This window comes from Equus przewalskii, chromosome 20 (genome assembly GCF_037783145.1).
Source record: "Equus przewalskii isolate Varuska chromosome 20, EquPr2, whole genome shotgun sequence".
Classification (NCBI taxonomy): Eukaryota; Metazoa; Chordata; class Mammalia; order Perissodactyla; family Equidae; genus Equus; species Equus przewalskii.
The window spans coordinates 2,117,581-2,144,488 of record NC_091850.1 but is presented as its reverse complement, the minus strand read 5'-3'; the positions used below and the strand labels follow the sequence as shown (position 1 = coordinate 2,144,488).

At 48.5% G+C, this 26,908-nt stretch overlaps 1 protein-coding gene across 1 annotated transcript; it reads left to right on the top strand.

Moving 5' to 3' along the window:
• The first annotated feature begins 12 nt into the window (after window positions 1-12).
• On the top strand, window positions 13-26,908 carry HAUS8 (HAUS augmin like complex subunit 8). Its single transcript, XM_008539226.2, has 11 exons — window positions 13-284; window positions 4,048-4,112; window positions 7,413-7,468; window positions 17,911-17,992; window positions 20,397-20,489; window positions 20,594-20,688; window positions 21,304-21,369; window positions 21,472-21,630; window positions 22,877-23,018; window positions 25,115-25,256; window positions 26,496-26,908. The coding sequence occupies exons 1-11, from the start codon at window positions 256-258 to the stop codon at window positions 26,692-26,694; spliced, it is 1,128 nt and encodes a 375-aa protein (XP_008537448.1). The 5' UTR covers window positions 13-255; the 3' UTR covers window positions 26,695-26,908.

Genomic DNA, 26,908 nt, shown 5'->3' with positions numbered 1-26,908 from the left:
CGCCATGAAGCCCCTCCTCCCCCCCCACCCCCGGCCCCGAAGCGGCCTCGGCCACAGCCTCCTGCCGCTGGTGGGCGAAACCAAGTGTAAGGGGAGGAGAGAGAGGCGCGCGTGCAGGGGTCGCCCGCTCCGCCCACAGCCACCCTCCCCCCAGCCCTGGGCCAACCCTGTGCGGCTCCGCAATATGGTCCGACCCAGGTCGAGGAGGCGGGGACCTGGATTTGAAAGGCCGGCCTTTGAGTTGAAGGCGGGAAAATGGCGGATTCCTCGGGGCGCGGCGCTGGGTGAGTTGGGGCGCCGCAGGTCTGGATTTGTGGGTGCCAGCCAGAAGGCCATGACCGAGGGCTGGGGGTGGAAAGGCAGCAGAGTTGGGGAGCAAGGGTCCTTGGTGAGTCGGATCTCACCCCTGTACGAGCCACACAGGAAGCGTAGGCTCTGGGAGGCCCCTGCAGATTGCGGCCTCTGCGCATGCTCGGAGCACGGCCGCTGGACCAGATTGGGAGTTCGAGTCCCGGGCCGCCGCCTCGATCCGGGGCCGTCTCCAGCAAGTGGCTTAACCTCTCTATGTCTCGCTTTCCTGCGCTGTGAACCGAAGCTGATGACTCCGCCGCTCAACTTTGTAGACCTCGTGTGAGGCTTAAAAGCGCTTAGAATAGTGCCTGGCTCCTAAACGTGATCTGTCGCTATTAGAATTATCTTTTTTTAAAAAAAAATTATCTTGTTGAAAATTCCCATGGTCTGTTTGTTTATTTATTTATTGGAAAGGAAGATTGGCCCTGAGCAAACATCTGTGCGTCCTACTTTGTATGTGGGACGCCTCCACAGCGTGGCTAGATAAGCGGTGTGTAGGTCGGCACCAAGGATCCAAACCCACCAACCAGCGGGTAAGAAGAGCTTGCCAACTTAACCACTGTGCCACAGGGCTGGCCCTAGAATTGTCGTTTTGTAGTGGACAAATGGTGGGCCACTAAAGTGTCTCCTCTAATCCTCTCACCCACTTTTCTCTATGCTCCCCATTTACAGATGAGATATAGAGGCTCAGGGAGGGAAGGTCACTTGCCCAGTGTCACACAGCAAGAACAAGAAAGACAGATCTTGAACACTTACTCCACGACAGGCATGATTCTGGGGCTGTTTGTCTTATTTCTTTATTCGGTGGATGTTTGTCGTGCCAGTGCGAATTAACGTTTAACGGGCCAGCTGAAATCACTTGTGTTTCCTCCGCAGCCCATTGGCCTACCTGTGAGATTGACACTAGTCTCTCCGAGGTACAGGGGAGGCACCTGAGGCTGGCACAGGTGCAGTGAGCCCCCTACCCTTAGGTCCCTGCAGGTTAATCCTGAGCCCATTTGGTTTGACTCCAGAGCCCTGGCTCAAACCCCAGAGGGGAGCCTTGCTCTGTCGCTTTCCAGCTCTGAGACTCGCAGGGGGGACCTGTTTAAGCCTCAGATCCGTGTTTAGAAAACGAGCAAAAGCAGGCCGACAGTTAGGGATTTGTAGGGTTAGGAGGATTCAGCAAATGCGCAGAGCTGCTGGTGTCCAGCGATCATTTGTTAAGTTGCCTCACCTCACTGTGGCCTGGAGGTGTCCCCTAGCAAGCCTAGGTGTCACCTTGGGGTCCTTGGAGGCTGCTGCATAGGAGGTGGCTGCAGTGAGCTAAGCCTGGCCCCTCACCCTGCTCCCCCCGCATTGCAGGTATCTGTCCCCTGCATCTTCCTCCTCCCGCTTACCCAGACTAGAAACCTGAGAGGCAGCCCCGACCCTCCTGCACGTTCCAGGTGATTAGAATTTCTAAAGTGACTTCTACCTCATGGTTTCTTCTCTCCTATTAAATCAGGCTTCGTTCTTTACTTAAATTGAGGTGAAATGCATGTAACATCAAATTAATAATTTTAAAGTGAGCGACTTAATGGCATTAAGACATTCACAGCACTGTGCAGCTACCACCTCTGTCTAGTTCTAGAACATTTTTGTCAGCCCAGAAAGAAACCCTCTATCTATTTGCATTCACTCCCTTTTCCTCATCCACCCCAGTCTACTCCTGGCAACCACCCATCTGCTGTCTGACTCTGGATTTGCCTGTTCTGGACATTTTATACAAATGGAATCATACAACATGTGGCTTTATGTGTCTGGCTTCTTTTCACCCAAGATGATATTTTTGAGATTCATCTGTTTTAGTATGCATCAGTATTTCATTCCTTTTTAGGGCTGAATAATATTTGTTGTTTGTTACTTCTTGACACAAGTTTTACAGCACCCATCTAAGTTCTCTCTGTCTTCAGAGCCATGCTCCCCATCACCCATTCACCATGCCAGTGGCTCTCAGTGTGGACAGTGCTGACATCTGGGGCCGGATCATCTCTGGGGCGGGGCCGTCCTGTGCACTGTAGGGTGTTAAGCAGTGCTCCTGGCCTCCACCCACTGTGCCAGTGTAGCAGCCCTGTCCTGACAATCACAGATGTCTGCAGATGTTGCCAGATGTCTCCTGGGGGTCAAAATTGTCCTCAAGTGAGCACTCCTGAGTTATTTGTATGACAAATATTTATCAAGTGCTTCCTGTCTACCGGGCTGTTTCCGGACTGGATGTTTATGTGTCTCTGTCCTGTCTCCCCACCTCATCCCTGAATTCATATGGTGAAGCCGTAACCCCGTGTGTGGCTGTATTTGGAGATGTGGCCTCTAAGAAGTAATTAAGGTTAAATGAGGTCAGAAAAGTGGGGCTCTGATCCGATAGGACTGGTGTCCTCATAAGAAGAGATCCCAGAGGGCTGGCTGGCCTGTTGTTGCGGTCACTCTTTCTCTGCGCATGTGCACAAAGAAGAGGTTGCGTGAGCACGCAGTGAGAAGGCGGCCACCTGCTCGCCTGCACCTTGATCTTGGGCTTCCAGCCTCCAGAACTGCAAGAAATAAACGTCTGTTGTTTCAGTGGCCCAGTCTCGTGTTTCGTGATGGCAGCCAGAGCTGAGTAATACACAGGCACTGAGGAATGCTGAGGAATGACAGCAGACCTGGTGCCTGTCCTTCTAGAACCTTAGAGCCTGTCTGACGGTCCGTGTCCTGCCGCCTGTAAGAGGGTTCCGCAAACTAGGGCCCGTGGGTGAAAGCCAGAGCGCCCCTTTTTCATTACAGCCGGCAAGCTCAGAATGGTTTGTACATTTTTAAATGGTTGTGAAAAAAATCAAAAGAAGAGTAATATTTTATAACACATGAAAACTGTATGAAATTCAAATGTTAGTGTGTGTAAATAAAGTTTTATTGGAACACATCCATGCCTCTTCCTTTCTGCGTCATCCGTGGCTGCTTCCTGCCCTCATGGCGAGGTTGGGTAGTTGCGACTGTGAGTTTAAGGCCCACGGAGCTGAAAATATTTACCATCTAGCCTTTTACAGAGAACGGTTGCCGACCCCTGGGCTCTAGGAACAGGTTGGAGCCCTTAAGGTGGGCATTCAGAATCTCCAGCCCGGCCTCTCCTCCTGATCCTGGATCCCCGTTTGTCTCCTCCAGCCAAGCCATAGTGCTGGTCATTTCCTAATTGCGCATCGTTCTTCTCTGTCCCTATGCCCTTGGCCTTGTTGATCCCTGTCTCGGAATGTCCTTCCCTATGCACTGTGTCACTCGCCTCCCCCACCCCTTTACCTGTCTGGGGCTCTCACTCTTCACGCTTGCCTGACGTGAAAATCCTACTCTTCCCTCTCTGGGGAGGAACTCCATCTCCTGTTCACCATGTATTCCTAGTGGCATCCAGTAGGCACATACACGCCCGGTGAATTAATGCCCCCACGATTTAGGTTGGGATCTTTGAGGCTCAGCAAAAATGCTCAGTCTTCTCACTCTGGGCCCTTCTCAGCTCAGGCATTGGGCTGTGGCCATGTTGTCCCAGGCGACCAGGGCTGGGGCTCCATGTCCCTCTTCCTGTCTCGGTGGCCCTGCCTTGTAGAGATCGGTGCTGGGGGTGGGGGTGGGGGCTGGGTCTGGGCTGTCTCCTTGCTGGCTTCCCTGAGCTTGTCCAACGACATTAACGAGATCCCCATCTCCCTCTTTTAGGAAGCCTTCCTCAGGGGGGCCCAGTACTCCTAGTGGCACCAAGACAAAAGGAAGAAGAACACAAGGTGAGCAGAACTGGAATCTACCTCATGATCCAGTGAAGGAGAAAGTGGTTTTTTTTCAGTAAGTGCTTTTGGGGAAGAAAAAACCAGGCCAGAGCAGGAGAGCAAAGACTTGACTTCCTTCTAGTCACCCTTTGGGGATTCTGAGCCTGGTCACCCAGCCCTGCAGCCAGGGGTGCGAGAGGACCCGGTGAGGGTCATCTAGGGCAGTGGGCCCTTCCAGCCATGGGGGTCACGGGCTATGCCTAGGACTTGTCACTCGGCAGTGTGGGTGAGGGGGTGTGAGCTGAGTTCGTTATTGAACATTGAAATCTCAGTTTCTTCCTGGTGAACGCATCACTCGCTTGGTGGTGCCCACATGTCAGATGTCCACCTGTGGGTCCGGGTCATGGTTAACAGTCCCCTTTGACTGTTTTTGTTTTTTTTTAAAGATTGGCACCTGAGCTAACATCTGTCACCAATCTTTTTTTTTCTTTCTCCCCAAAGCCCCCCAGTACCTAGTTGTATATTCTAGTTGTGGTCCTGGTTGTGGCATGTGGGACGCTGCCTCAGCGTGGCCTGATGAGCGGTGCCATGTCCGCGCCCAGGATCCAAACCGCTGAAACCCTGGGCCACCGAAGCGGAGTGTGCAAACTTAACCACTCGGCCATGGGGCTGGCCCGCCTTCGACTCTTGGCAGTGCCCAATTTAGGCGGTAAACCCGAGGATCTCCCTCATTGGAGCTCAAGCCTCTGATATGACAAAGTATTTTCTTAAAGTGTGCTCTGTGCCAGTGCGCATCTCAGAGAACCTAGAGCAGAATTCTAGTACCAGGTGACTGGAGGTTTGTGTGTTACGGCATTGCTTGATGACCTTGTCTTGAGGACCTATTACATTCGCACACACTCTAGTTCTTGAACACAAATTATATCCTTCATCGTAACATTGCGTCTGTGGCAAATCCACCCTTGTTTAAAACAAACAGTGCCTTCTAGTTTTCCAGAAACTTGAAACTACTTTTCAACTGTCTAAGGAACCCAGAGCCTCAGATTCTTCCAAGATGAGCGAAACCCTTTGCTGATGGGATTAGAAAGACCTAAAGCAGGATGGTCTTCTCTGCTTGGAACTGGGAGTGTCCTTTACCCTGATCCGTTGCTCGACATCCTGTGGCAGACCCTTCTGTGGCTTGATTCTCTCCCCTGAACTCTGCCTGGTCCTGGTCTTGACCCTTAGGTGCCTCCTGCTCTGTTGTCTGAGCCTGCTCGCACTGCAGGCATGGCTCTTCCCTGCCTGGGGCACGCTCGGCCCCCACCTGCTCTGTGTCCAGCGCCTGGGTCCCCGGTAACTGTGGGTGCACCTCCTCTCCTCTCAGGGTTGCAGCTGCAACCCCAGTCCCCAAAGGAAGGTGCAGATCCTGGCGTGAAGATAGGGTTGAAACCATGGTCTCGCTTGACTAAACTGTCAAGCCACGTGACGTTGATCACCTCACTTTCTCTGGGTCTCTTCAGTAAAAAGGGAGACCCCTGAGCTCTAGAGACACCTAGAAAAAGTCCAGAATTGTGCGTTTGATGCCTCATTGCTGAGCACGTACTCCCTGTGGGTGGTGGAATGTAGCAGCAAGAAGAACAGAGTTCCGAGCTCCCAGCTGGAGCTGCCGCCTGGCACACAGGCAGCACATCAGATGAAGTCAGGAGACAAGGGTGTGTCGGATGATGATGGATGCTGTGGATAAAACAGCAAGATGGGGGTAGCTTCTGGGTCCAAGGGAGTTGGACCCTCTGCTCTGCTGGGCTGAGTAGAGCTGTGAAGGAGGGCAGGTACGGGAGGGCGCCTGCTGGTGGGAGGAACAGCGAGAGGTCCTGGTGGTGGAACGGACTGAGTGCGTGGGGCTCGGAGGCAACGAGGTCAGAGGGATACCCTGCGCGTGGTGTGGGGCCTGCAGGGTGCCTGGAGGTGCTCAAGCTTCCCCAGCAATTGGCTCCACAGGCAGCCTGCTCGTGGCCACCAGAGGGGCAGCCATCCTGGAGGACCCAGGGTGTTTCCAGGAGGAGGGAGCGGCGAGCCCTTTGCCCGGCGCTGCTGATGGCGCAGAATGAGCACTGAGACCGACGTGCGGGTGGGCTTCGGAGCAGGGAGGTCTCGGGGGCCTTGCTGAAAGGAGTTTCTTTGGTGAGTGGTGATTGTGAGAGCCAGACCCGGTGGGGGGATTCAGAGGAAGGAGGGAGGAGAGGAAGAGGAATGGGCATTGTAAAGGGGAGCCAGAGGGGGTGAGTGGGAGGAGAAGTACCAGTGACTGATGGAGAGAGAAACTGGGGCGGGTTGGGGGTGGGGGAGGGGGAGAAGGGCTGCCAGGGCACTTTCCTTATGGGGTGAGGGCTGGGCTGTAGACCCACAGTGGGGGGTTCTCTTGCCCCAAGCACAGAGGTTCCTCCACATGCCAGGGCCAGGAAATGGTCCTGAGGTTGGGAGGCTGTTAGAGGCCGAGGGGGGAGTATCTCCTGGGGCTGCTTCTGTCTCCAGTGAAGTAGGAAACAGGTCACCAGCTGACCAGAGGATGGGCCCGCTGTAGAAGGTGGGAGGAGAAGGTACGCAGGAGGGCCTGGGAGAGGGGGGACAGAACAGAGGCCTGGGGGTGATCACCGGGCCTGCAGCAAGAGCCCCCGGAGGCTGGGGGCACAGATGGGTTTCCTCCATCCACCCTCAGTGCCCCAGGGGCAGGCATGGAAGGGGACCCAGGGCTGGGCTCTTGCCAAGGGGTACGGCTGTGTCTGAGAAGGGCCTCGGGCTGAGCGTGTCTCGGGGGGTGGTCCTGCGCTAGGTGAGGGGGTGAGGGGACGTGAAAGATGGTAGCACGGGTGGATCGTAGCCGGACCCAGGTGGGAAAGTTGAGGTCACGACCCCTGGAAATGAGTTGGGCAGGGAGGAGGAGGCAAACAAGCAGCCCTCTGGGGAAGGTCTTTCTTTCTTTCCCTACCCTGCCCCTGAGTCCACTTTCTGCTTTGACCTCTGGTGTGTGTTCCTTGATCTTCCTTTGTCACAGCTCCTCTGGATCTCTGTGGCTCCACCCCTAGCCCAGGGACTTAAATACAGTAGGTGTCCCATACATGTTCCTGCATACAGTAGGTATCCCAAACATGCTCAAAGATGCTGAAGGACAGGATCTGAGAGGAACAAGGGAGAGCAGCTCAGCTCCCCTGTTCCTGCCATTGAGCAGGCAGGGCCAACAGCGCCCGGCTCTTGGTTGGGGGGGTATGTTGGGCACGCGGGGACCCTCACACTGCACTCTTGTGGTTTTGTTATAAACCAACAATGTGTCCCCCACAGGTGGAAGAGTGGTCGAGTCCCGATACTTGCAGTATGAGAAGAGAACCACCAAAAAGGTAACATGTAGCGTACACTTGAAACTGTTCTACATGGAGCCTTGATGAACTCGGAGTTCTGAGATGAGCCAGGAGACGTGGGCCCGGCCTGGCAGCGTTTTGGGGACTTTGTCCAGTTGCCTTTGAGGTCGGCGTACCCTTCATGCTGTCATGAGTCTGTTGCGAGCAGCCGATCGCTTTGAGAATCCCTTTTGCAAAGTTGTGATCTCTGTTGAAACCTGAAATGGTTCGCGCCTGTCGTCGGTGATTCCTTTCTAGAGTCTGTCCTGAAGCAGTTCGGTCGGGGGCCCAGCACACAGTCCCTGGCCTTGGTTGGTGTTTAGAAAACACTTGCTGGGTTTTAGAGAAAGACTATGGGAAAATACGACGTGCCTGAATCACCAAACGTTATGGGAGGAGTTGGGTGAACTACGTGCAGTCACCCCGTGAGGATTCTGACACTCTGGAAGTGACGGCCTGCAGCCCTTCCACACGTGAGCTCGCGCTGTGAGGGTAACGCGCGCGCGGCCAGGAGGTGACCCACTGACGTATCTTGTTTCAGAGTGTAGGTACTGAGAATGTGGTGAGGTGAAGGTTGTGTTATTCCTTCTTCAGATCTTTGTTTATGATCAAGTTTAGTTCAATATTAATTTCTGTTATCTGTCTTTTACTCTGGTAAGGTGAGTGTCAGGTTCTTGATAATGTGACTTAAGATCCAGCTTGAAGAAAAAGGATACCTTTGCGCAAACCAATACGCTTTGCAGAGTGATTTTCTTTTAGTGGATTTAATTTTTTTAGAGCAGTTTTAGGTTCACAACAAAATTGAGTGGGAGGTACAGAGGTTTCCCCTGGAACCCCCTGCCCGCCCCCACGTGCGCAGCCTCCCCGTTATCAACATCCCCAGCAGAGTGGTGCTTGTTTACAGTCGAAGGACCCTCACTGACGCCTCATCGCCAGAGCCGTGGTTTACAGCATTGAAGTGATTTTCAACCAAGGATCACAGTCCACACTTCATAATTTTAATATTGCCTTGCAAACTTGGTTACAGCACCCTCGTGTGTCTGCATGCTGTAGTATTTTAGATTTTTGAGAGCTTCTCTGTTTTTTCTTTTTTCGTCTTTTAAATTAAGGTGTAATTTACAGAGAGTAAGTGTCACTCTTTTCAGTGCACAGTTCTGTAAGTTTTCACAAACACATCCGGTCACAGACTCATGACAGTTGATGTCCAGAACAGTCCGTCACCCCCAAATCACCAGCCATCCCGATGGAGCCGGCCCCTTCCCACACCAGGCAACCCTAATCTGCTTCTGTCCCAGGAGAAAAGCTTTGCCTTTTCCAGAGGGTCACTTAAAGGTGTCGCGTAGGATGCAGCCTCTTGGATCTGGCTTCTTTCATGTGAAGAGCACGATGGCGGTCCCTCCCTGTCATTGCCCGTCACAGTTAACGTTGGTGCCTTTTGATGGCTGAAGAATATTCCACTGTCTGGATGGACAGCAGTGGGCTCAGCCACTCACTGGGGAAGGACCTTTGGTTAGTTATCCGTTTTTGTCAATTGTGAACGAAGCTGCCTTAAGTATTCCGGTGCAGGATTCTGTGTGGCCAGGTACTCGTTTCTCCCAGGAGAGGGATTGCTGAGAAACTGCCCCACTGTTAGCCAAAGTGGCTGCTCCATTTTACGTTCCCACCCGCTACAGAGGAAAGTTCTGGTCAGAACTTTGAGATCCAAGCCGTTCTAGGGGGTGCGAATTGGCATCGGATTGTGGTTTTAATTTGCACTTCCATGACAACTCATGATATGGAGCATCTTTTCATGTGCTTTTGGGCCATTCTCGTATCTTTGGTGATGTGTCCAAATCTTTTGCCCATGTTTTATTGGGTTATTTGTTTTTATTATTGAGTTTTGAGATCTCTTTCTATATCCTGGATAGCAACCCTCTGGGGTGATTGGCAAATATTGTCTCCCAGTCTCTAGCTTGTCTTTTCATTCTCTTTGAGTGTCTTATGAGGAGTAGAAGTTGTCGATTTTGATGAAGTCCAATTTAATGAGTTCTTCTTTTATGGATTGTGCTTTTGGTGTCTTATGTGAGAAATCTTTGCCTAACCCAAGACCACATTTTTTCTCATGTTTTCTTCTATGAGTTTTATAGTTTTAGGTTTTATGTTTAGGTCTGTGATTTATTTTGAATTAATTTTTGTATCTGGTGCAATGATGGAATCTAAGTTCATTTTTTTTACCTTTTTATTTTTTATTCTGGTAATATTGGTTTATAACGTTATATAAATTTAAGGTGTACATCATCGAAGTTTGTTGTTAAGCATACGGATGTTCTCTTGTTCCAACGCCATTTGTCGAATTGACTTTCCTTTCCCCATTGTATTGTCCCATCGCCTCTGTTGAACACCAATTGACCGTGTATGCGTGCATCGTTTCTGAACTCTGTTCTGTTCCCCATTGTTCTATGTGTCTATCCTTGGGTCAGTTCCATGCTGCCAAGATTACTGTAGCTTTGTAGCAAGTCTTGAATTCAGGTAGTGTGAATTCTCCCACTACGTTCTTTTCCAAAACTGTTTGGCTCTTTTAGTTTCTTTGCCGTTCTATATAAATTTTAGACTTAGCTTGCTGTTTTCTACCAAAAGTCCTGCTGGGATTTTGATGATGGAGTCTGTGCATCAGATTATGGAGAATGGCATCTTAAAAACACAGAGCTTTTCAATGCCTCTCCATTTGTTTAGGTCTTCTTTGATTTCTTTCAACAGTGTTTTGTAGTTTCCCGAATATAGACCTTCCCATGTTTCGTTAGGTTTATACCTAAGTATTTGGTGTGTTTTAGTGCTATTATACATGATACTGTCTTTTAATTTCCAAAATTGTTCATTGCTTGAAATATGATTGATTTTTTGGTGTGGTTTTTTTTTTTACCTTTTTAATTTTTTAAAAGTTTTACTGAGGTCATAATAGTTCATAACATTGTGAAATTTCAGTTGTACAGTATTGTCAATCACCATATAAATGTGCCCCTTGACCCCTATGCCCACCCCCAACCCCCTTCCCCTCTGGTAACCACTAAACTGTTCTCTTTGTCCATGTGTTAGTTTACCTCCCAAATAAGAGTGAAATCATATGGTGTCTATCTTTCTCTGTCTGGCTTATTTTGTTTAACATAATACCCTTAAGGTCCATCCATGTTGTTGTGAATGGGATGATTTTGTCTTTTTTATGGCTGAGTAGTATTCCATTGTATATATATACCACATCTTCTTTATCCAGTCCTCAGTTGATGGGCACTTGGGTTCTTCCATGTCTCGGCTATTGTGAATAATGCTGCAGTGAACATAGGGGTGCATAAGTCTCTTTGAATTGTTGATTTTAGGTTCTTTGGATAAATACTCAGTAGTGGGATACCTGGGTCATATGGTATTTCTATTTTTTATTTTTTGAGAAATCTCCTTACTGTTTTCTTTCTTTTTTTTTTAGATTGGCTCCTGAGCTAACAACTGTTGCTCATCTTCTTTTTTCTTTTTTTTGGCTTCTTTTTCTCCCCAACCCCTGTCCCCCAGTACATAGTTGTATATTTTAGTTGTGGGTCCTTCTAGTTGTGGCATGTGGGACGCCACCTCAGCATGGCCTGACCAGTGGTGCCATGTCCGCGCCCAGGATCTGAACCAGTGAAACCCTGGGCTGCCGAAGTGGAGTGCAAACTTAACCACCCAGCCAGGGGGCCGGCCCTCCACACTGTTTTCCACAGTGGCTGCACCAGTGTGCATTCCCACAGCAGTGTGTGAGGGTTCCCTTCTCTCCACACCCTCTCCAACATTTGTTATTTTTTGTCTTGCTGATTATAGCCATTCTGATGGGTGTGAGGTAATATCTTAGTGTAGTTTTGATTTGCATTTCCCTGATGATTAGTGATATTGAACATCTTTTCATGTGCCTGTTGGCCATCTGCATATCTTCTTCGGAAAAATATCTGTTCATATCCTTTGCCAATTTTTTGATCGGGTTGTTTCTTTTTTTGTTGTTGAGCTGTGTAAGTTCTTTACATATTTTGGAGATTAACCCCTTGTTGGATGTATGATTTGCAAACATTTTCTCCCAATTGGTGTGTTGTCTTTTCATTTTTATCTTGGCATCCTTTGCCTTGCAGAAGCTCTTAGTCTGATGAAGTCCCACTTGTTTACTTTTTCTTTTGTTTCCCTTGTCCGAGTAGACATGATATTTGAGAAGATCCTTCTAAGACCAACGTCAAAGAGTGTACTGCCTATATTTCCTTCTAGGAGTTTTATGGTTTCAGGTCTTACCTTCAAGTCTTTGATCCATTTTGAGTTGATTTTTTTTCTTCTTCTTCTTCTCCCCAAAGCCCCTCAGTACATAGTTGTATATTCTAGTTGTCAGTGCCTCTGGTTGTGCTACGTGGATTACCACCTCAGCATGGCCTGATGAACTGTGCCATGTCCCCACCCAGGATCTGAACCAGCGAAAGCCTAGACCACTGAAGTGGAGCACTCAAACTTAGCCACTTGGCCACGGGGCCGGCCCCTTGAGTTAATTTTTGTGTATGGTGAAAGATAATGGTCTACTTTCATTCCTTTGCCTGTGGCTGTCCAGTTTTCCCAACACCATTTATTGAAGAGACTCCTTTCTCCGCTGTATATTCTTGGCTCCTTTGTCGAAGATTAGCTGTCTGGATGTGTGGTTTTTTTTCTGGGCTTTCAATTCTCTTCCATGGATTCGTGTGTTGTTTTTGTATCAATACCATGCTGTATTGATCACTATGGCTTTGTAGTACATTTTGAAGTCAGGCAGTGTGATGGCCTCCACCTTTGTTCTTTTTTTCTCATGATTGCTTTAGGTATTTGGGGTCTTTTGTTGCCCCATATGAATTTTAGGATTCTTTGTTCTATGTCCATGAAGAATGTCATTGGGATTCTGGTTGGGATTGCATTGAATGTGAATTAACTATGTTTATTCTTCCAATCAATCTGCATGGCATATCTTTCCATTTCTTCATGTCATCATCATTGTCTCTCAATAATGTCTTATAGTTTTCATTGTATAGGTCTTTCACCTCCTTGGTTAAATTGATTCCTAGATATTTTATTCTTTTTGTTGCAGTTGTAAATGCGATTCTATTCTTGAGTTCTCTTTCTGTTAGTTTGTTATCAGAGTATAGAAATGCAACTGATTTTTCTAAGTTGATTTTGTGCCCTGCAATTTTGCTATAGTTGTTGGTTATTTCTGATACTTTAATGATGGATTCTTTAGGGTTCTCTATATATAAAACCATGTCATCTGCAAACAGCGAGAGTTTCACTTCTTCATTGCCTATTTGGATTCCTTTTATTTCTTTTTCTTGCATAATTGCTCTGGCTAAAACCTCCAGTACTATGTTGTATAGGAGTGCTGAGAGTGGAACAAGACCCTTGTCTTGTTCCTGTTCTCAGAGGGATGGCTTTCAGTTTTTCCCTGTTGAGTATGGTGTTGGCTGTGCATTTTTCATCTATGGCCTTTATTATGTTGAGGTACTTTCCCTCTATACCCATTTTATTGAGAGTTCTTGTCATAAACCAGTGTTGGATCTTGTCAAATGCTGTCTCTGCATCTATTGAGATGATCATGTGGTTTTTATTCCTCATTTTGTTAATGTGGTGTATCACATTGATTGATTTGTGGATGTTGAACCATCCCTCTGTCCCTGATATACATCCCACTTGATCATGGTGTATGATCCTTTTAACATATTGCTGTATTTGGTTTGCCAATGTTTTATTGAGGATTTTTGCATCTATGTTCATCAGCGATATTGGCCTGTAGTTTCGCTTCTTTGCATTGTCTTTATCTGGTTTTGGGATCTGGGTGATGTTGGCCTTGTAAAATGTGTTAGGTAGTGTTCCATCTTCTTCAATTTTTTGGAATAGTTTGAGGAGGATAGGTACTAAATCTTCTTTGAATGTTTGTTAGAATTCTCCAGAGAAGCCATGTGGCCCTGGACTTTTATTTTGGGGGAGGTTTTTGATTACTGTTCCAATCTCTTTACTTGTGATTGGTCTATTCAGATTTTCTATTTCTTCTTGGTTCATTTTGGGAGGTTGTATGAGTCTAAGAATTAATCCATTTCTTCTGGGTTGTCCAGTTTGTTGGCACATCGTTTTTCATAGTATTCTCTTATAATCCTTTGTATTTCTGTGGTATCTGTTGTAATTTCTCCTCTTTCATTTCTAATTTTATTTATTTGAGCCTTCTCTCTTTTTTTTCTTAGTGAGTCTTGCTAAGGGTTTGTCAATTTTGTTTATCTTCTCAAAGAACCAGCTCTTAGTTTCATTGATCCTTTCTACTGTTTTTTGTTGTGTCAATTTCATTTATTTCTGCTCTAATTTTGATTAGTTCCCTCCTTTTGCTGACCTTGGGCTTTGTTTGTTCTTCTTTTTCTAATTCTGTTAGGTGTAGTTTAAGATTGCTTATTTGAGATTTTCCTTGTTTGTTAAGGTGGGCCTGTATTGCTATGAATTTCCCTCTTAGGACTGCTTTTGCTGCATCCCATATGAGTTGGTATGGTGTATTTTCATTTCATTTGTCTCCAGATATTTTTTGATTTCTCCTTTAATTTCTTCCATGATCCATTGGTTGTTCAGTAGCATGTTGTTTAGTCTCCACGTGTTTGTCCCTTTCCTAGCTTTTTTCTTGTAGTTAATTTCTAGTTTCATAGCATTATGGTTAGAAAAGATGCTTGATATGATGTCAATCTTCTTAAATTTATTGAGGCTTACCTTGTTTCCCAACATACAGTCTATCCTTAAGAATGTTCCATGTGCACTTGAGAAGAATGTGTATTTTGCTGTTTTTGGATGGACTGTTTTGTATGTTTCTGTTAAGTCCATCTGGTCTAGTTTTTCTTTTAAATCTACTATTTCCTTGTTCACTTTCTGTCTGGATGATCTATCCAATGATGTAAGTGAAGTGTTAAGGTCCCCTACTATTAGTGTGTTGCTGTTAATATCTCCTTTTAGGTCAGTTGATAGTTGCTTTGTGTACTTTAGTGTTCCTGTGTCAGGTGCATATATATTTATAAATGTTATGTTTTCTTGGTGGAATGTCCCTTTTATCATTATGTACTGTTCCTCTTTGTCTCTCATTGCCTGTTTTATCTTGAAGTCTACTTTGTCTGATATAAGTATGGCATCACTTGCTTTCTTTTGTTTGCCATTAGCTTGGAGTATTGTCTCCCATCCCTTCTCTCTGAGGCTGTATTTGTCTTTGGAGCTGAGATGTCTTCCCTGGAGGCCGTGTATTGTTGGGTGTTGTTTTTTAATCCATCCTGCCACTCTGTGTCTTTTGATTGGAGAATTCAATCCATTTACAGTTAGAGTGATTATTGATGTATGAGGGCTTAATGCTGCCATTTTATTGCTCATTTTCTGGTTCCTGTACATTTCCTTTGTTTCTTGTCCTGTGTGTTTTGGACTACCAATTCAGTTAGATAGTTTTCTGATTGTTTTCTCAGTTTTCTCGTTATTTATCATTTGTGTCTCTGTTCTGTTTATTCGTTTAGTTATTACCATGAGGTTTGTACAAAGAATCTCACAGATGAGATAGTCTGTTTTCTGATAACCTCTTATTTTAAGATGATTCCGTCTCTTTCCTCTTCCCCTTCTAAGTTATTGTCTTCAAAACTTATTCCATCTTGTGTTGTGAGTTTGTGGTTAAAATGAAGTGATTATATTTATTTTTGGTGCTTTCCTTCACTTTATCTTTAATGTTATGATTGTTTGCTAACACTTAGAATTAAGTGTTCTGGTAGAGAGCTGCAATTTTCTGATTTTTGTCTATTTATCTCTTTGTTCAAGGCTTTGTAACCCTTTTTCTTTTCTTTTTTTTTTTTTTTCAGGTATGAGGGCCTTCTTGAGCATTTCTTGGGAGGAGGGGGGGTCTTGTGGTGATGAACACCCTTAGCTTTTGTTTATCTGGGAAAGTTTTTATTTCTCCATGATATTTGAAGGCTATTTTCACTGGATGGAGTATTCTGGCTGAAGACTGAAGGTCTGTCAGAATTTTGAATGTGTCCTCCTACTCTCTCCTAGCCTGTAAGGTTTCTGCTGAGAAATCTGCTGAAAACCTGATAGGGGTTCCTTTCTAAGTTATTTTCTTCTGCCTTCCTGCCCTTAGTATTTTTTCTTTGTTGGTGACTTTGGACAGCTTTACTAGTATATGCCTTAGAGAAGATCTTTTTATTTTTTTTAATTTTATTATTTTTCCTTTATTTGAGGAAGATTAGCCCTGAGCTAACTACTGCCAGTCCTCCTCTTTTTGCTGAGGAAGCCTGGCCCTGAGCTAACATCTGTGCCCATCTTCCTCTACTTTATACATGGGATACCTACCACAGCATGGCGTGCCAAGCGGTGCCATGTCCGCACCCAGGATCTGAACCGGCGAACCCCAGGCCGCTGGGAAGCGGAACGTGCACACTTAACCGCTGCGCCACCAGGCCGGCCCCAGAAGATCTTTCTACATTGATGTAGTTAGGAGATATATTGACTTATTTCACTTGTGTTTCCAGCTCCTTTCCCAAGTTTGGGAAGTTCTCAGCTATTGTTTCTTTGAACAAGCTTTCTGCTCCATTCTACTTCTGTTCTCCCTCTGGAATACCTATAATCCTTATGTTGCATTTACTAATTGAGTCAGATATTTCTCAGAGAATTGCTTCGTTTCCTTTAGTCTTAGTTCTCTCTCCTCCTCCATCTGAAGCATTTCTATATTTCTGTCCTCCAGACTGCTGATTCACTCCTCCATAAATTAGCTCTGTTATTCAGGCACTCCAGGTTTTCCTTTATCTCATTCATTGTATTTTTCATCTCCAGCATTTCTGATTGGTTCTTCTTTATAGTATCAATCTCCTTTGTAAAGAATTCCCTCTGTTCATTTTGTTCAGTTTTGTTCCTGATTTCATTGAATTATCTATCTGTATTTTCTTGTACCTTGTTGAGTTTTTTTATGATAGCCATTTTCAATTCTCTGTCATATAGATTGTAAATTTCTATGCTTTCAGGGTTGATTTCTAGGTGCTTGTCATTTTCCTTCTGCTCTGAATTATTAATATATTTCTTCATACTATTCGATGGTGTGGATTTGTGTTTCTGCATAGTGATAGTATCTGATCACAGCTTCCACCTGCTGCCATGGAGGTTGGGAGGGGGTTTCAGGAGCTGTGTATTCTGAGCCTGCCATGATTCCTGGCATCTGTGCTTGTCCTTAGAATCTATGCTGACAAGGCTCATCTGTAATTGCTGGCTAGTTTGCTCCCAGCTGCTGCTTTTCTAACATATACACGGGCACTCTGGCTGATCAGCTGAACTGGAGCACCAGGCAGGGGGAGGGACAACTTTCTTTTGTGTGCGCGATCCAGGGGGCATCCTCACTCTGCCCTCGCTATCTGCTCTCCTGGGGTGCTGGCTCAATGAAGACACCCCTGCAGTAGCTTAGCCACCTCTGTGTGGGGCTTTCCCGTGGGCTATGAGGGAATTTGGAGAGGGAGGGTGTTCCCACAGAAAGCCACCTCTCCCCTCTCTCCTCTCAGAGCCTCTTGTGGTCCCTTGCCCTGGGTCACTGCCTTTGGGGGAGGGAGAGGCGATCCCTTTACCTCCTTCTACCTCCTCCTGGGGGTCCAGCACCGCCTTCAGATATAGGGCTGTGTGAGTCTCTCAGATATCTTTTGTGCTATGTAAATGTTCTCTGTTGATTTGTCAATGTCCTTCTCATTGTATCTTCAGGGGAGGGTCTAAGGCAAGAGCTCACTCTGCAATGATGCCAACCATGATTGAATTTTTTATATTTACCCTGTATCCTTCAACCTTGCTAAACTTACTTGCTAGTTTTAATAGCGTTTTTTAATATGTGTTGGGATTTTCTACATGAAGAATCATGTCTGCAAGAAGAGTTTTATTTCTTCCTTTCCTGTCCGTGTGCCTTTTATTTCTTACTCTAGGACTTCCGTTACTAGGTCGAATAGGAATGGTGTCTGTGCACTGAAATATTCTCGCTCTTTACAAGATTTTCTTTTTGCTTTTATATTATTACATTATAACAGCTTACTAGCGCCGTGCATTTCTTGCTTTTTTCTAAGTTTTGAAGATCAATACCCATACAAAAACTTTGTTTTTCTTGACTACCTAAGTAATATATTTTCTCTAGAAAACTGGCAAATAGTAAAAAGTATACAGAACAGTCAGTCACCTGTAATCGGTCACGTCAGACATAATCACAGGCAAACATTTTGGTAGTTTCCTATGTTCTATGCATGTGAGGCCGTCCTTTTTGATAAAATTAATTCATCCTATATATATGCAAGTAATTGTCTGAACTCCTTAAGCCTCAAAGTAGGAACCGATGTAGTCTGCACAGACCATGAAGGGGCCCTTTCTCATGAAGGGGAGGTGTCTTGTCCCCTAAATGTTTCATGTTCCCCTCACAGGTTTCTGCAGCAGATGCATTAAAGACCACTGGGAGGATGCCCGAAGGTGGAAGGAAACCCAGCCTGCTGCAGAAGAGCAAAGGTACATAATGATGGGGCGAGGGGGCCAAACGCCCTGGAGCTCAGGAAGTGATGAGCGTGGTGGTGAATTCTTTTTGCAAGTGTGTTGAGTTAAAACTCCCTCTTTCCTTTCTGGGAATCCTCAGAAGAAGGAGCGAGGAAGAGCATTTCAGTGTAAGGACACATTTGGGGCATGTGGGGAGCTGCAGGAGGATGGTGAGGGCATCGGGGGAGGTCTCTCCCTTCCTGTTTGGCCCCAGAGAAGACCCATGTTGCTGTCCTGACGGTTCCTGTGGCACCAGTTCCTTGTTCACATGACCATTTTCTCACCCACGCTCCAAGGGCAGGGCTCTCAGAGAGCCTGTGAGGCCTCACCCGCCTGCCTCTCACCACCGTGGGTTGGGTCTTCCTCATAATGATCTGCCCACGCTTCTCCACCTAGAAACTGTTACCAAAGTGATACAAAAAACTTCCAGTTTTCTGATTGTGGACGCGACGTGTGTTCATTATAGAAAATGGGAAATGTAGCCCCACGAGGGCGGAAGCCCCCTCATGCTCTGTCACTCAGACCATCGCAGTTGGCGTATTTGGTGTTCAGTTCCAGTCACCCTGCTCATTCTGGAAGTCTGGGAGGGCCCTCCCCAGCGTAGCACTCCACCTCCTCACATGCCCGCCTCTCCGGCAGGAGTGGGCAGCTCTTCTTTTGCATGAGAGCAATTCACAAAAAGCAAAACTGTTTCTCAGCCCACATCCCCTCGTTCAAAATGCTGACAGCTTTGGGTCTCAGGAAAAAAATAAGTATGTTCTTTTAGAACTTAGATTTCCTACCTTATTGTTCAGATCAAGGGTCAGCAAATCTTTTCTGGGCCAGATGGTAAATATTTTGGGCTTTTCAGGCCAGATAGTCTCTGTCACAAAGACTCAACTCTGGTTTATAGCATGAGAGCAGCCATAGACCATATGTACACAAATGGACATGGCTGTGTGCCAGTAAAACTTTATTTACAAACATAGGAAGTAAGCCAGATTTGGCCTGCAGTCTATAGTTTGCCAATCCTGGTTTTGAGTTTGTCAGAATTTGCATTGTTCCTTGACCCAGGCATAATTTTTTTTTTCCCCCGAGGAAGATTAGCCCTGAGCTAACTACTGCCAGTCCTCCTTTTTTTGCTGAGGAAGCCTGGCCCTGAGCTAACATCCGTGCCCATTTTCCTCTACTTTATACGTGGGACGCCTGCCACAGCATGGCTGGCTAAGCGGTGCCATGTCTGCACCTGGGATCCAAACCAGCAACCCCAGGCCGCCAAAGCGGAACATGTGAACTTAACTGCTGTGCCACCAGGCCAGCCCCGGCATCCACTCTTGATGAATTTTTGTTTATCTATGTAGAATTTTTTAAGAAATTGTAACATGAATGATCCACACCCTACACGTTACTGCGACTTGGCTCTTTTTGTTCCACATGTTCATTTTCTCAGCTGCATAGTTGTTCATTAAATAGTTTTCTGTTTAGTTGCTAACATGGCAGAGTATATTTTACACACCATCTGTTCATTTGCAGTCCTGTGGGGCCCTTGCTTAATTGAAGCCTGCAGCACACCAGCACCCACTTTTGGATGATGTAAGGCATAATTTCATGTTTTCAAATAGAGGCTAAAAGATGTAGGGAACTTTCAGGGAAGGTGAACAGTCCAGAAGCTGCCAGAAAAAGAAGGAAAAAGAGCAGAAGCCAGAACAAGTTTATGGCATGTGTCAGACTCTAACATCCTAAACAGAGCGTCTTTCATTAAACTAAGCAGAAAGACTTATTTGCGTCTTTTGGTTATAAAGAATGCCTCTCTTTTCTAGTTCTACTTTAATATGTTCAAGTTGGGGCCAGCCCGGTCGCACAGCGGTTTAATTTGCACCTTCCACTTTGGTGGCCCGGGGTTCGCCAGTTTGGGTCCTGGGCATGGACCTGTGCACTGCTCCATCAAGCCATGCTGTGGCAGGTGTCCCGCATATAAAATAGAGGAAGATGGGCACAGATGTTAGCTCAGGGCTAGTCTTCCTCAAAAAAAAAAAAAAAAGTTCAAGTTGATAGCTGGGAATTTCCAAAGGTTTTTCAGTCTTCTGTGCTACATTCATGTGCCACGTAATGACATTTTGGTCAACAGCGGACCCCATAGGTGACAGTGGTCCTGAAAGATCAGTACCATAGATTAGCCTAGGTGTGGAGTGGGCTGTACCATCTGCGTTTGTGTACGTGCGCTCTCTGATGTTCGCACAGTGATGAAATCCCCTAACGACCCCTTTCTCAGAACATGTCCTTGTAAGCTGAGGTTTGGGAAGCAAGTGGTATTGTGCAAAAACGTTGCCTGCTTCCCAGCTTCGGAGGAGAGTGTCTTGCTGACTGTGCTGCCTTCCGGGGCCTCTTGTTGGGCCTACAGATGGCAGTGGACTCGGCAAAGGTGACCTGCAGTCCACGTTGCTGGAAGGGCATGGCACGGCCCCGCCTGACCTGGATCTCTCAGCCATTAACGGTAAGTCCGTCATTTCAGCTTTTCCTGGCTGGGGGCTGCAGCGCATGCCCATGGGCTTCCAAAGCATGGTGTCCTCACCTTAAAAATGCTTTTCTTGATCTTAGAGAAAAGTGTGATCAGAAAGACTCCACAGTTGGAAAAAACGATGTCAAAGAAAACTGAGTCGACGTCATTTTCTGCCTCGAGGAGAAAGAGCCCAGTAAGTGTGCAGACTGCAAGGGAAGCTGCTGACAGGTTGGGTAAATCTGATGACCTGCCCTGTGCCAGGTGCTGCGTGAGGCCCTGGGCCCCAACAGCGAACAGACTAGCCTGCCTTTTAGGACTAAAACCAAGACCACACACATTCTTAGAGTGTTTGGAGAGTTTGAGTTTCTCCAAGTACACATACAGGAGCAGACACAAAGGCAGGAGCATGCGACACGTGAGACTGGGGTTTCGTTTCTTGGTGCCGTGCTAGGGCAGGCACCATGCCCAGCCCTGTCCCCCAGCAGGAGGATGGCTAGGCTCTGGTCTCCCCTGGGTGGGAGGCCTGAGTCTTGGTTCTGGCGAGACGCCGAGTTAGTGGGTACCTTCCTGCTGGCCCTTGACTGCCCAGCCACCAGAGGGGACCAGCCCATCTTCTTCCTTCTCACAGAGCGCCCGAGAAGACTAACCAAGGAAATAGAAACAGTGGGTCGATATACAGCAGAGAATTATCAAATTACTGAGTTAAATAAAGTAGGTTATTGTGCAGGTTAGGGTTCTGCCCTCCTCAGGGAGAGAGCTGGATGTACACCAGTTCATTGGCGAACAGAATCATCTTTTCCTTCTTAAGGATCTGGCTGAAGCGATGGAAATGATGGAGTCCCAAACCTTACTCCTGACTCTCCTGACCGTAAAGGTGAGGAGGGAACCTCGTTCGCGTGCGGCACGTGTGGAAGGTGACCTCTGTCAGCTGCAGAGGCAGAGGCCCCTCTCGCCTGAGCGCTCATTTTTCACTTAGATGGAGAACAGTCTTGCTCTGTTCGAAGAGAAGGCAGAAAGGAATTTATTAATAATGTGCGAAGAGAAGGAGAAGCTACAGAGAGAGGCCCATGAGCTGAAGCGCCGACTTCTCCTCTGTCAGAGGAAGCGGGAGCTGGAAGCCATCCTTGACACTCAGGTCAGCTGTGACATGGTCTCCGAGCCACAGGTCCCCTCAGGCGGGGTTGTTCCATCAGAGCAGTTTGCAATGAGTGTCACTGCTCACCTGGCTCTAAGTCTGTGCCCGCCTTGTGACACCACCAGTGTTGGTATGTGACAGTTTATGAGAGGACAAGACTGTATTGTCGAGTGCCAACTAGCAAGACAGAGCTGTCCTTTCAACACACACATGCACGTATTTTCAGACACCTGCAACTTGTGTCCAGGGACACGAAGGTCCGGCTCCCCCAGTCCTCCCCAGGGGCCAGGTGCTGATGGGAGGCCAGGTCTTGGTGCCTGGGGTCAGCACGTGGATCCGGGAAGGGGGCTCCCTGCCCAGGGTGTGCGTGTCCTAGGGCTGCCATCACAAAGTGCCACAGACCAGGCGGCTCCAACAACTGACATTTCTTCTCTCCCAGTCCTGGAGCCGGAAGCCCGAGATCAAAGGGTCGGCAGGGCTGGCTCCTTCTGAAGGCCGTGAGGGAAGAGTGTGCCCCAGGCCTGTCTCCTTGGCCTGTAGATGGCCATCTTCTGCCTGTGTCTCTTCTGTCGCTAAATTTCACCCTTTTATAAGGACACCGGTCATATTGAACAGGCCCACCCTAATGATCTCACCATAACTCCCTGATCTCTGTGAAGACCCTGTCTCCAAATCAGCTCACATTCTGAGGTGCTGGGAATTGGGATGTCAGCAGGGGAATTATGCGGTGGGGGGGGATAACACAATTCAGCCTGTAACACCAGTGTGTGCATGTGTGTGTGCCCTGGGCCAGGCCCTGGGCTGAGAACAGGGTCCTTGTCCTCAAGTAGTGGAAGGAAAAGAAATGACAAACAAGCAGAGGAATCATCACAGACCCCTGTGAGGATCCAGGCAGCGTGGATGAGGCAAAGGGGACTGTGGGGACAGCCTTGTGGGGGGTGGGCATTTCAGCTCAATGCTCCGAAGCAGGAAGACCCAGCTTCCTTGGGTCCACTGTGATCCTAGTCAAGGGCCTGGCCCTGGAACGTGCTGGAAGGCAGACTCATGTTCATAGTGAGGAGGCCCGGGCCACCTTGCTACTGGCTGGGCTGTCAGTGAGTGGCTGGGAGTGCAGGGAGAGCCCACCGCCCCCATGGCAGCCCCCGGAGGGTCCCCCAGGAGGTCCTAAAAGAGCAGTGCTTTGTCTTCACCTCCCCACGTGCGTCACTGCGGGCTCTCGCCTCACACCCTTCCCTCCTACCTGCAGATGGAGACGCTCAGCCCCTACGAGGCCGTGGCCACACGTTTTATGGAGCAGTACAAGACATTTGCGACGGCCCTGGACACCACCAGGCATGAGCTGCCCGTGCGATCAGTCCACGTGGACGGAGACGGGCAGCGGTTCTTAGGTAGGAAACGGCGTCTGCCAGGCAAGGAGCATGACGAACGCCAGCATGTCTTGGGGCTTCCTGCGAGCCGGGTGTCTTTATCCCTTCGTGTCATGTCACAGGCCTCCTCTCAGGTGGATGGTGTGCTCTCCCATCAAGGGGCAGAGGACTCGGGGGGCTGATGAGGCTGCGCTTTGTCCAGAGTGGCACCCCGAGTCAGGACCGTGCTGGGGTTGGAATCCAGGTCTGTGGGACTCGCTGGTGATTTCTGTCCCGCTAAGGGCATTCCTGGGGAGCGGCCTGCAGTCCCCCCACCTGGGGGGAGCTCCACCAGGCTGCCTTGGTGGCTAGGGGGCCACAGGACTGCCAACCCCCACCCTGTCCTGCTTTCCAATTAGAGCGGTGGCGTCCCACCTAACACTTCACTTGAGGAGATGGGCAAGTGTGAAAAGTGCCAGGCTCCAGCTTCAGGTTCCCTTTAGGACAGGCACCCTCCCAAGGCAAGTGCTCAGCTGCCCTGGAGTGTGGTGGTTTCTGAGAGGGGCTCTCAGGAGCTGTCTAACCATGTCTTGCTTGAGGCTGATGTAGTAAAACCTCGCCATCTAAAATCACTTGGACTTTCCCTCCAGAACTTTCTGTAAACACAGTTCAGGATTACAAAGGGTGTTGCGTCTTGGCAGTCTCAGACAGAAATGATTTTTAATAAAATCAGGCCTTTTCCAATGTGAAATAGTATATGTATGACACGGAATCTTGAAAAATGAGCCATGTTGAACAATTTTCTGTGTCTAGGATTCCAGTTTTATAGTCATGCGCCACATAGGACGTTTCGTTTGATGACGGATCGTGTAGACGACAGTGGTCCCATAGATGAGTACCGCATAGCCTAGGTGTGGAGGAGACCAGACCATCTAGATTTGTCTGAGTGCGCTCTGTGATGTTCGCACGACGATGGAATCTCCTACTGACGCGTTTCTCAGAAGGCCTCCCCGCGGGCGAGCGGCCTGTGACTGACTCCTGCGGTGGACTGCACATCTGTAGCTCTGGGACCCCGTCTCTGATGAGCTCTTTGGCTGTCTTCCCTCGTTGCTAGGAGCTGGGATTGGGGAGTGTCTGAGTGTCCTGGGGCTGCCGTAACAAAGTGCCACAAACCTGGGGCTTGAAAGCAACAGAAATTTCTTCCCTGCCGGTTCTGGAGACCGGAAGTCCGCATCAAGGGGTCGGCTGCGTTAGTGGCTCCCGGAGGCTCTGAGGGAGAGTCCGTCCCAGCCGCTCTCCCGGCTTCCGGTATTGCTGACCATTCTTGGCTGGTGACAGCATCACCCCCATCTCCGCCTCTGTCTTCCCACAGTTGTGTCCCTGACTGCCTCTGATTCTAAATTTCCCTCTTAGAAGGACACAGTTATTGGATCAGGCCCCACCCTGTTGACTTCATCCTAATTCAGTTACGTTGACAGAGGCCACTTCCATTTAGGTCACCTTCACAGGGACATGAGGGTAGGCTCTCAACATTTCTTTTTGGGAGGAAACAATTCAGTCCACAGCAGGGAGAGTAGGAGGATGTATGTGTGTGTGAGGCCCTCATGAGGTTCCCAGAATGTTACTGTAACATCCAGGTGTGATGCGTGTAGATGTGCAGATGCGACATGTGCCAGAAGCAGAGAGATGCTGGTGTTCTTAGAGCAGGGGGACACAGCACACACAGGCTCTCTGAGAGAGTTGCAGGCGGCTCTCTGCTGGGTGGGGGTGCAGAGACGCTGGGAACAGGGAGTGGAAACGGGTTTGTTTTTAAATTACTCACAACACAGGCTTTCTCCACCTTTTATGTTTGTTTCTGGGTGGATGACGAGTGGCATTCCAGGTCTGTTCTGATGGCCACCTGGATGGTGGACACGCCTGACCCCCAATCTCAGGCCACCGTGATCTCAGGCTAAGTGGCACAGAGGTAGTTCCAGTGCACAGCTGTCTTCCCTCATGACCCCTTCTGCCTCTGAGCTCTTCAAGATTCCCGCGCAACGGGAGAGCGTTCCAGCAAAATGAGAAAAACCCAGTCAGCCACCCAGCTCCTGCTTGGGGCTCATTGAAACCCAGGGCTGACGACCTCTTTTCCCCTCCAGATGATTTGCAGCGGGAATTGACTACCACATGCCATCTGCTGGGAGAACTTGGAATCGGCAGTTCAGAAGAAAACGGGAAAGTGCTGGACCTGCTGAGTGAACTCAAGGAATTGACCCAAAAGAAGGATCTGGAGCTCCGAAGGTATTTCAGAAAATATTCTAAGAAAAAGGTAGCCCATCTTCAGGTAGAGCTGGGCCATTGGCGGCCTCACTGTGGAGCTGCATGCTGAGCTCTGGAGCGTTTGCAGGGGCCCAGGGTGCAGGGGTCCAGCAAGGCAGGGGAGGGAGAATGTGCAGAAGCCTTCCACCCTCCCCAGACCCATGGGTGTCTCCAGCAGCCGGAACAGGCAGGGGACGGTATTCTCAGCCCTCATCCCCTTCCTCAGAGCAGCACGGCACTCCAGGCACTCTGGGAGGGTGTTTGTGGGTTTTTGTTTTTTTGGTGAGGAAGATTCACCCTGAGGTAACATCTGTGCCAGTCTTCCTCTATTTTGTATGTGGGATGCCTCCACGGCATGGCTGATGAGTGGAGCAGGTCTGTACCCAGGATCTGAACCTGCAAACCTGGGCCACTGAAGTGGAGTGCACAGAACTTTATCCACTCGGTCATGGGGCTGGCCCCTTGTTCTTGTTTTAAATGTGTCCCAGGGTAAGGGCTGGGGCATCTTCTTGGAACTTCTTAATGAAGTATAAATACATACGGAGAAGGCTCAGATCCTGATGGCACAGCTCAAACACGTGCCCGCGAGGAACCAGCCCCAGGCCCAACGCAGCCCATGCCCAGCCCCCCACAGCTGCCCCGGCTCCCTTCTCTCACTGTTGGCGCCTCCCCCGGGAGCCTTCTAACCATGGGGCTTTCCCCACATCTTCCAAAAAAGAGCCTTGTTTTCCTCTCCTTTACAAGGCTAAGTATGCTTCCTGAGATGCCTGGAGTCTCTGAAAGGTACTCAAGAGAAGCACTGCCACTCCTGTGGGTTTCTTTCATGGATGTGTGCCAGGGGGCAGTCAGCACGCACGAAGGGCGCTGGGTTGCCAGAGTCGCAGGTTCCAGTAGTTAAACACGCTTGTTTATTGCCTGTTTCCCTCCTGTCATTTATGTTGCGTGAGGGCTGGGACGTCATCCTCTTCGCGGCTCTGGCTCCCTCTCTCTGCGTCGTTCCTGACGCAGCGTTGATACACTCCCTAAACATTTGTCGGACAAATGCGTCTTCTTGCATGTCTGCCTGGCCCCATTCTTGCGGCCTCCCCGTGTGACTTCTGTTCCGACAAAGCGTGTTTGCCCCAAGCACGGAGAGGGGCCTGAGCCCACCACCTGCAGTGCAGCTTCTCAGGCCCAGGCGCCAAGGATGAAGAGGCTGCATCCACCTTGTTGTTTCCACAGGAGCGTTGCCCAGGTCCTGGAACTTTCTGCTGAGGCAAGTAAAGAGGCAGCCTTAATCAACCAAGAGGTCTGGGAAGGGGCTCAGGGCCCCTCGGCCCCCACCCAGTGGTATTTCAATCAAGAAGGCGCCTGCGGGGGAACTTGGGCCGAGGTGGGGGGCCCGCTTCTCTCAGGCAGCAAAGAGCCGCACTCACAGTGAATCTATGCAGGCCGTACCCGCCCCCGGTGGGGGCCTGCCTGCAGACCGTCGGGGAGGAAGCTCTGCTGTCCCACTGTTCAGGGCGCATATGCGCCGCGTGGCACTTATGTGACATTCTGGAAACTCAAGCACTTTATATACTTAATTTAGTGGTATAGCTATTTTTGTTTGATAATCTCATTGGATGTTTGAAAAATAAAAGTTTTGCAGTCGA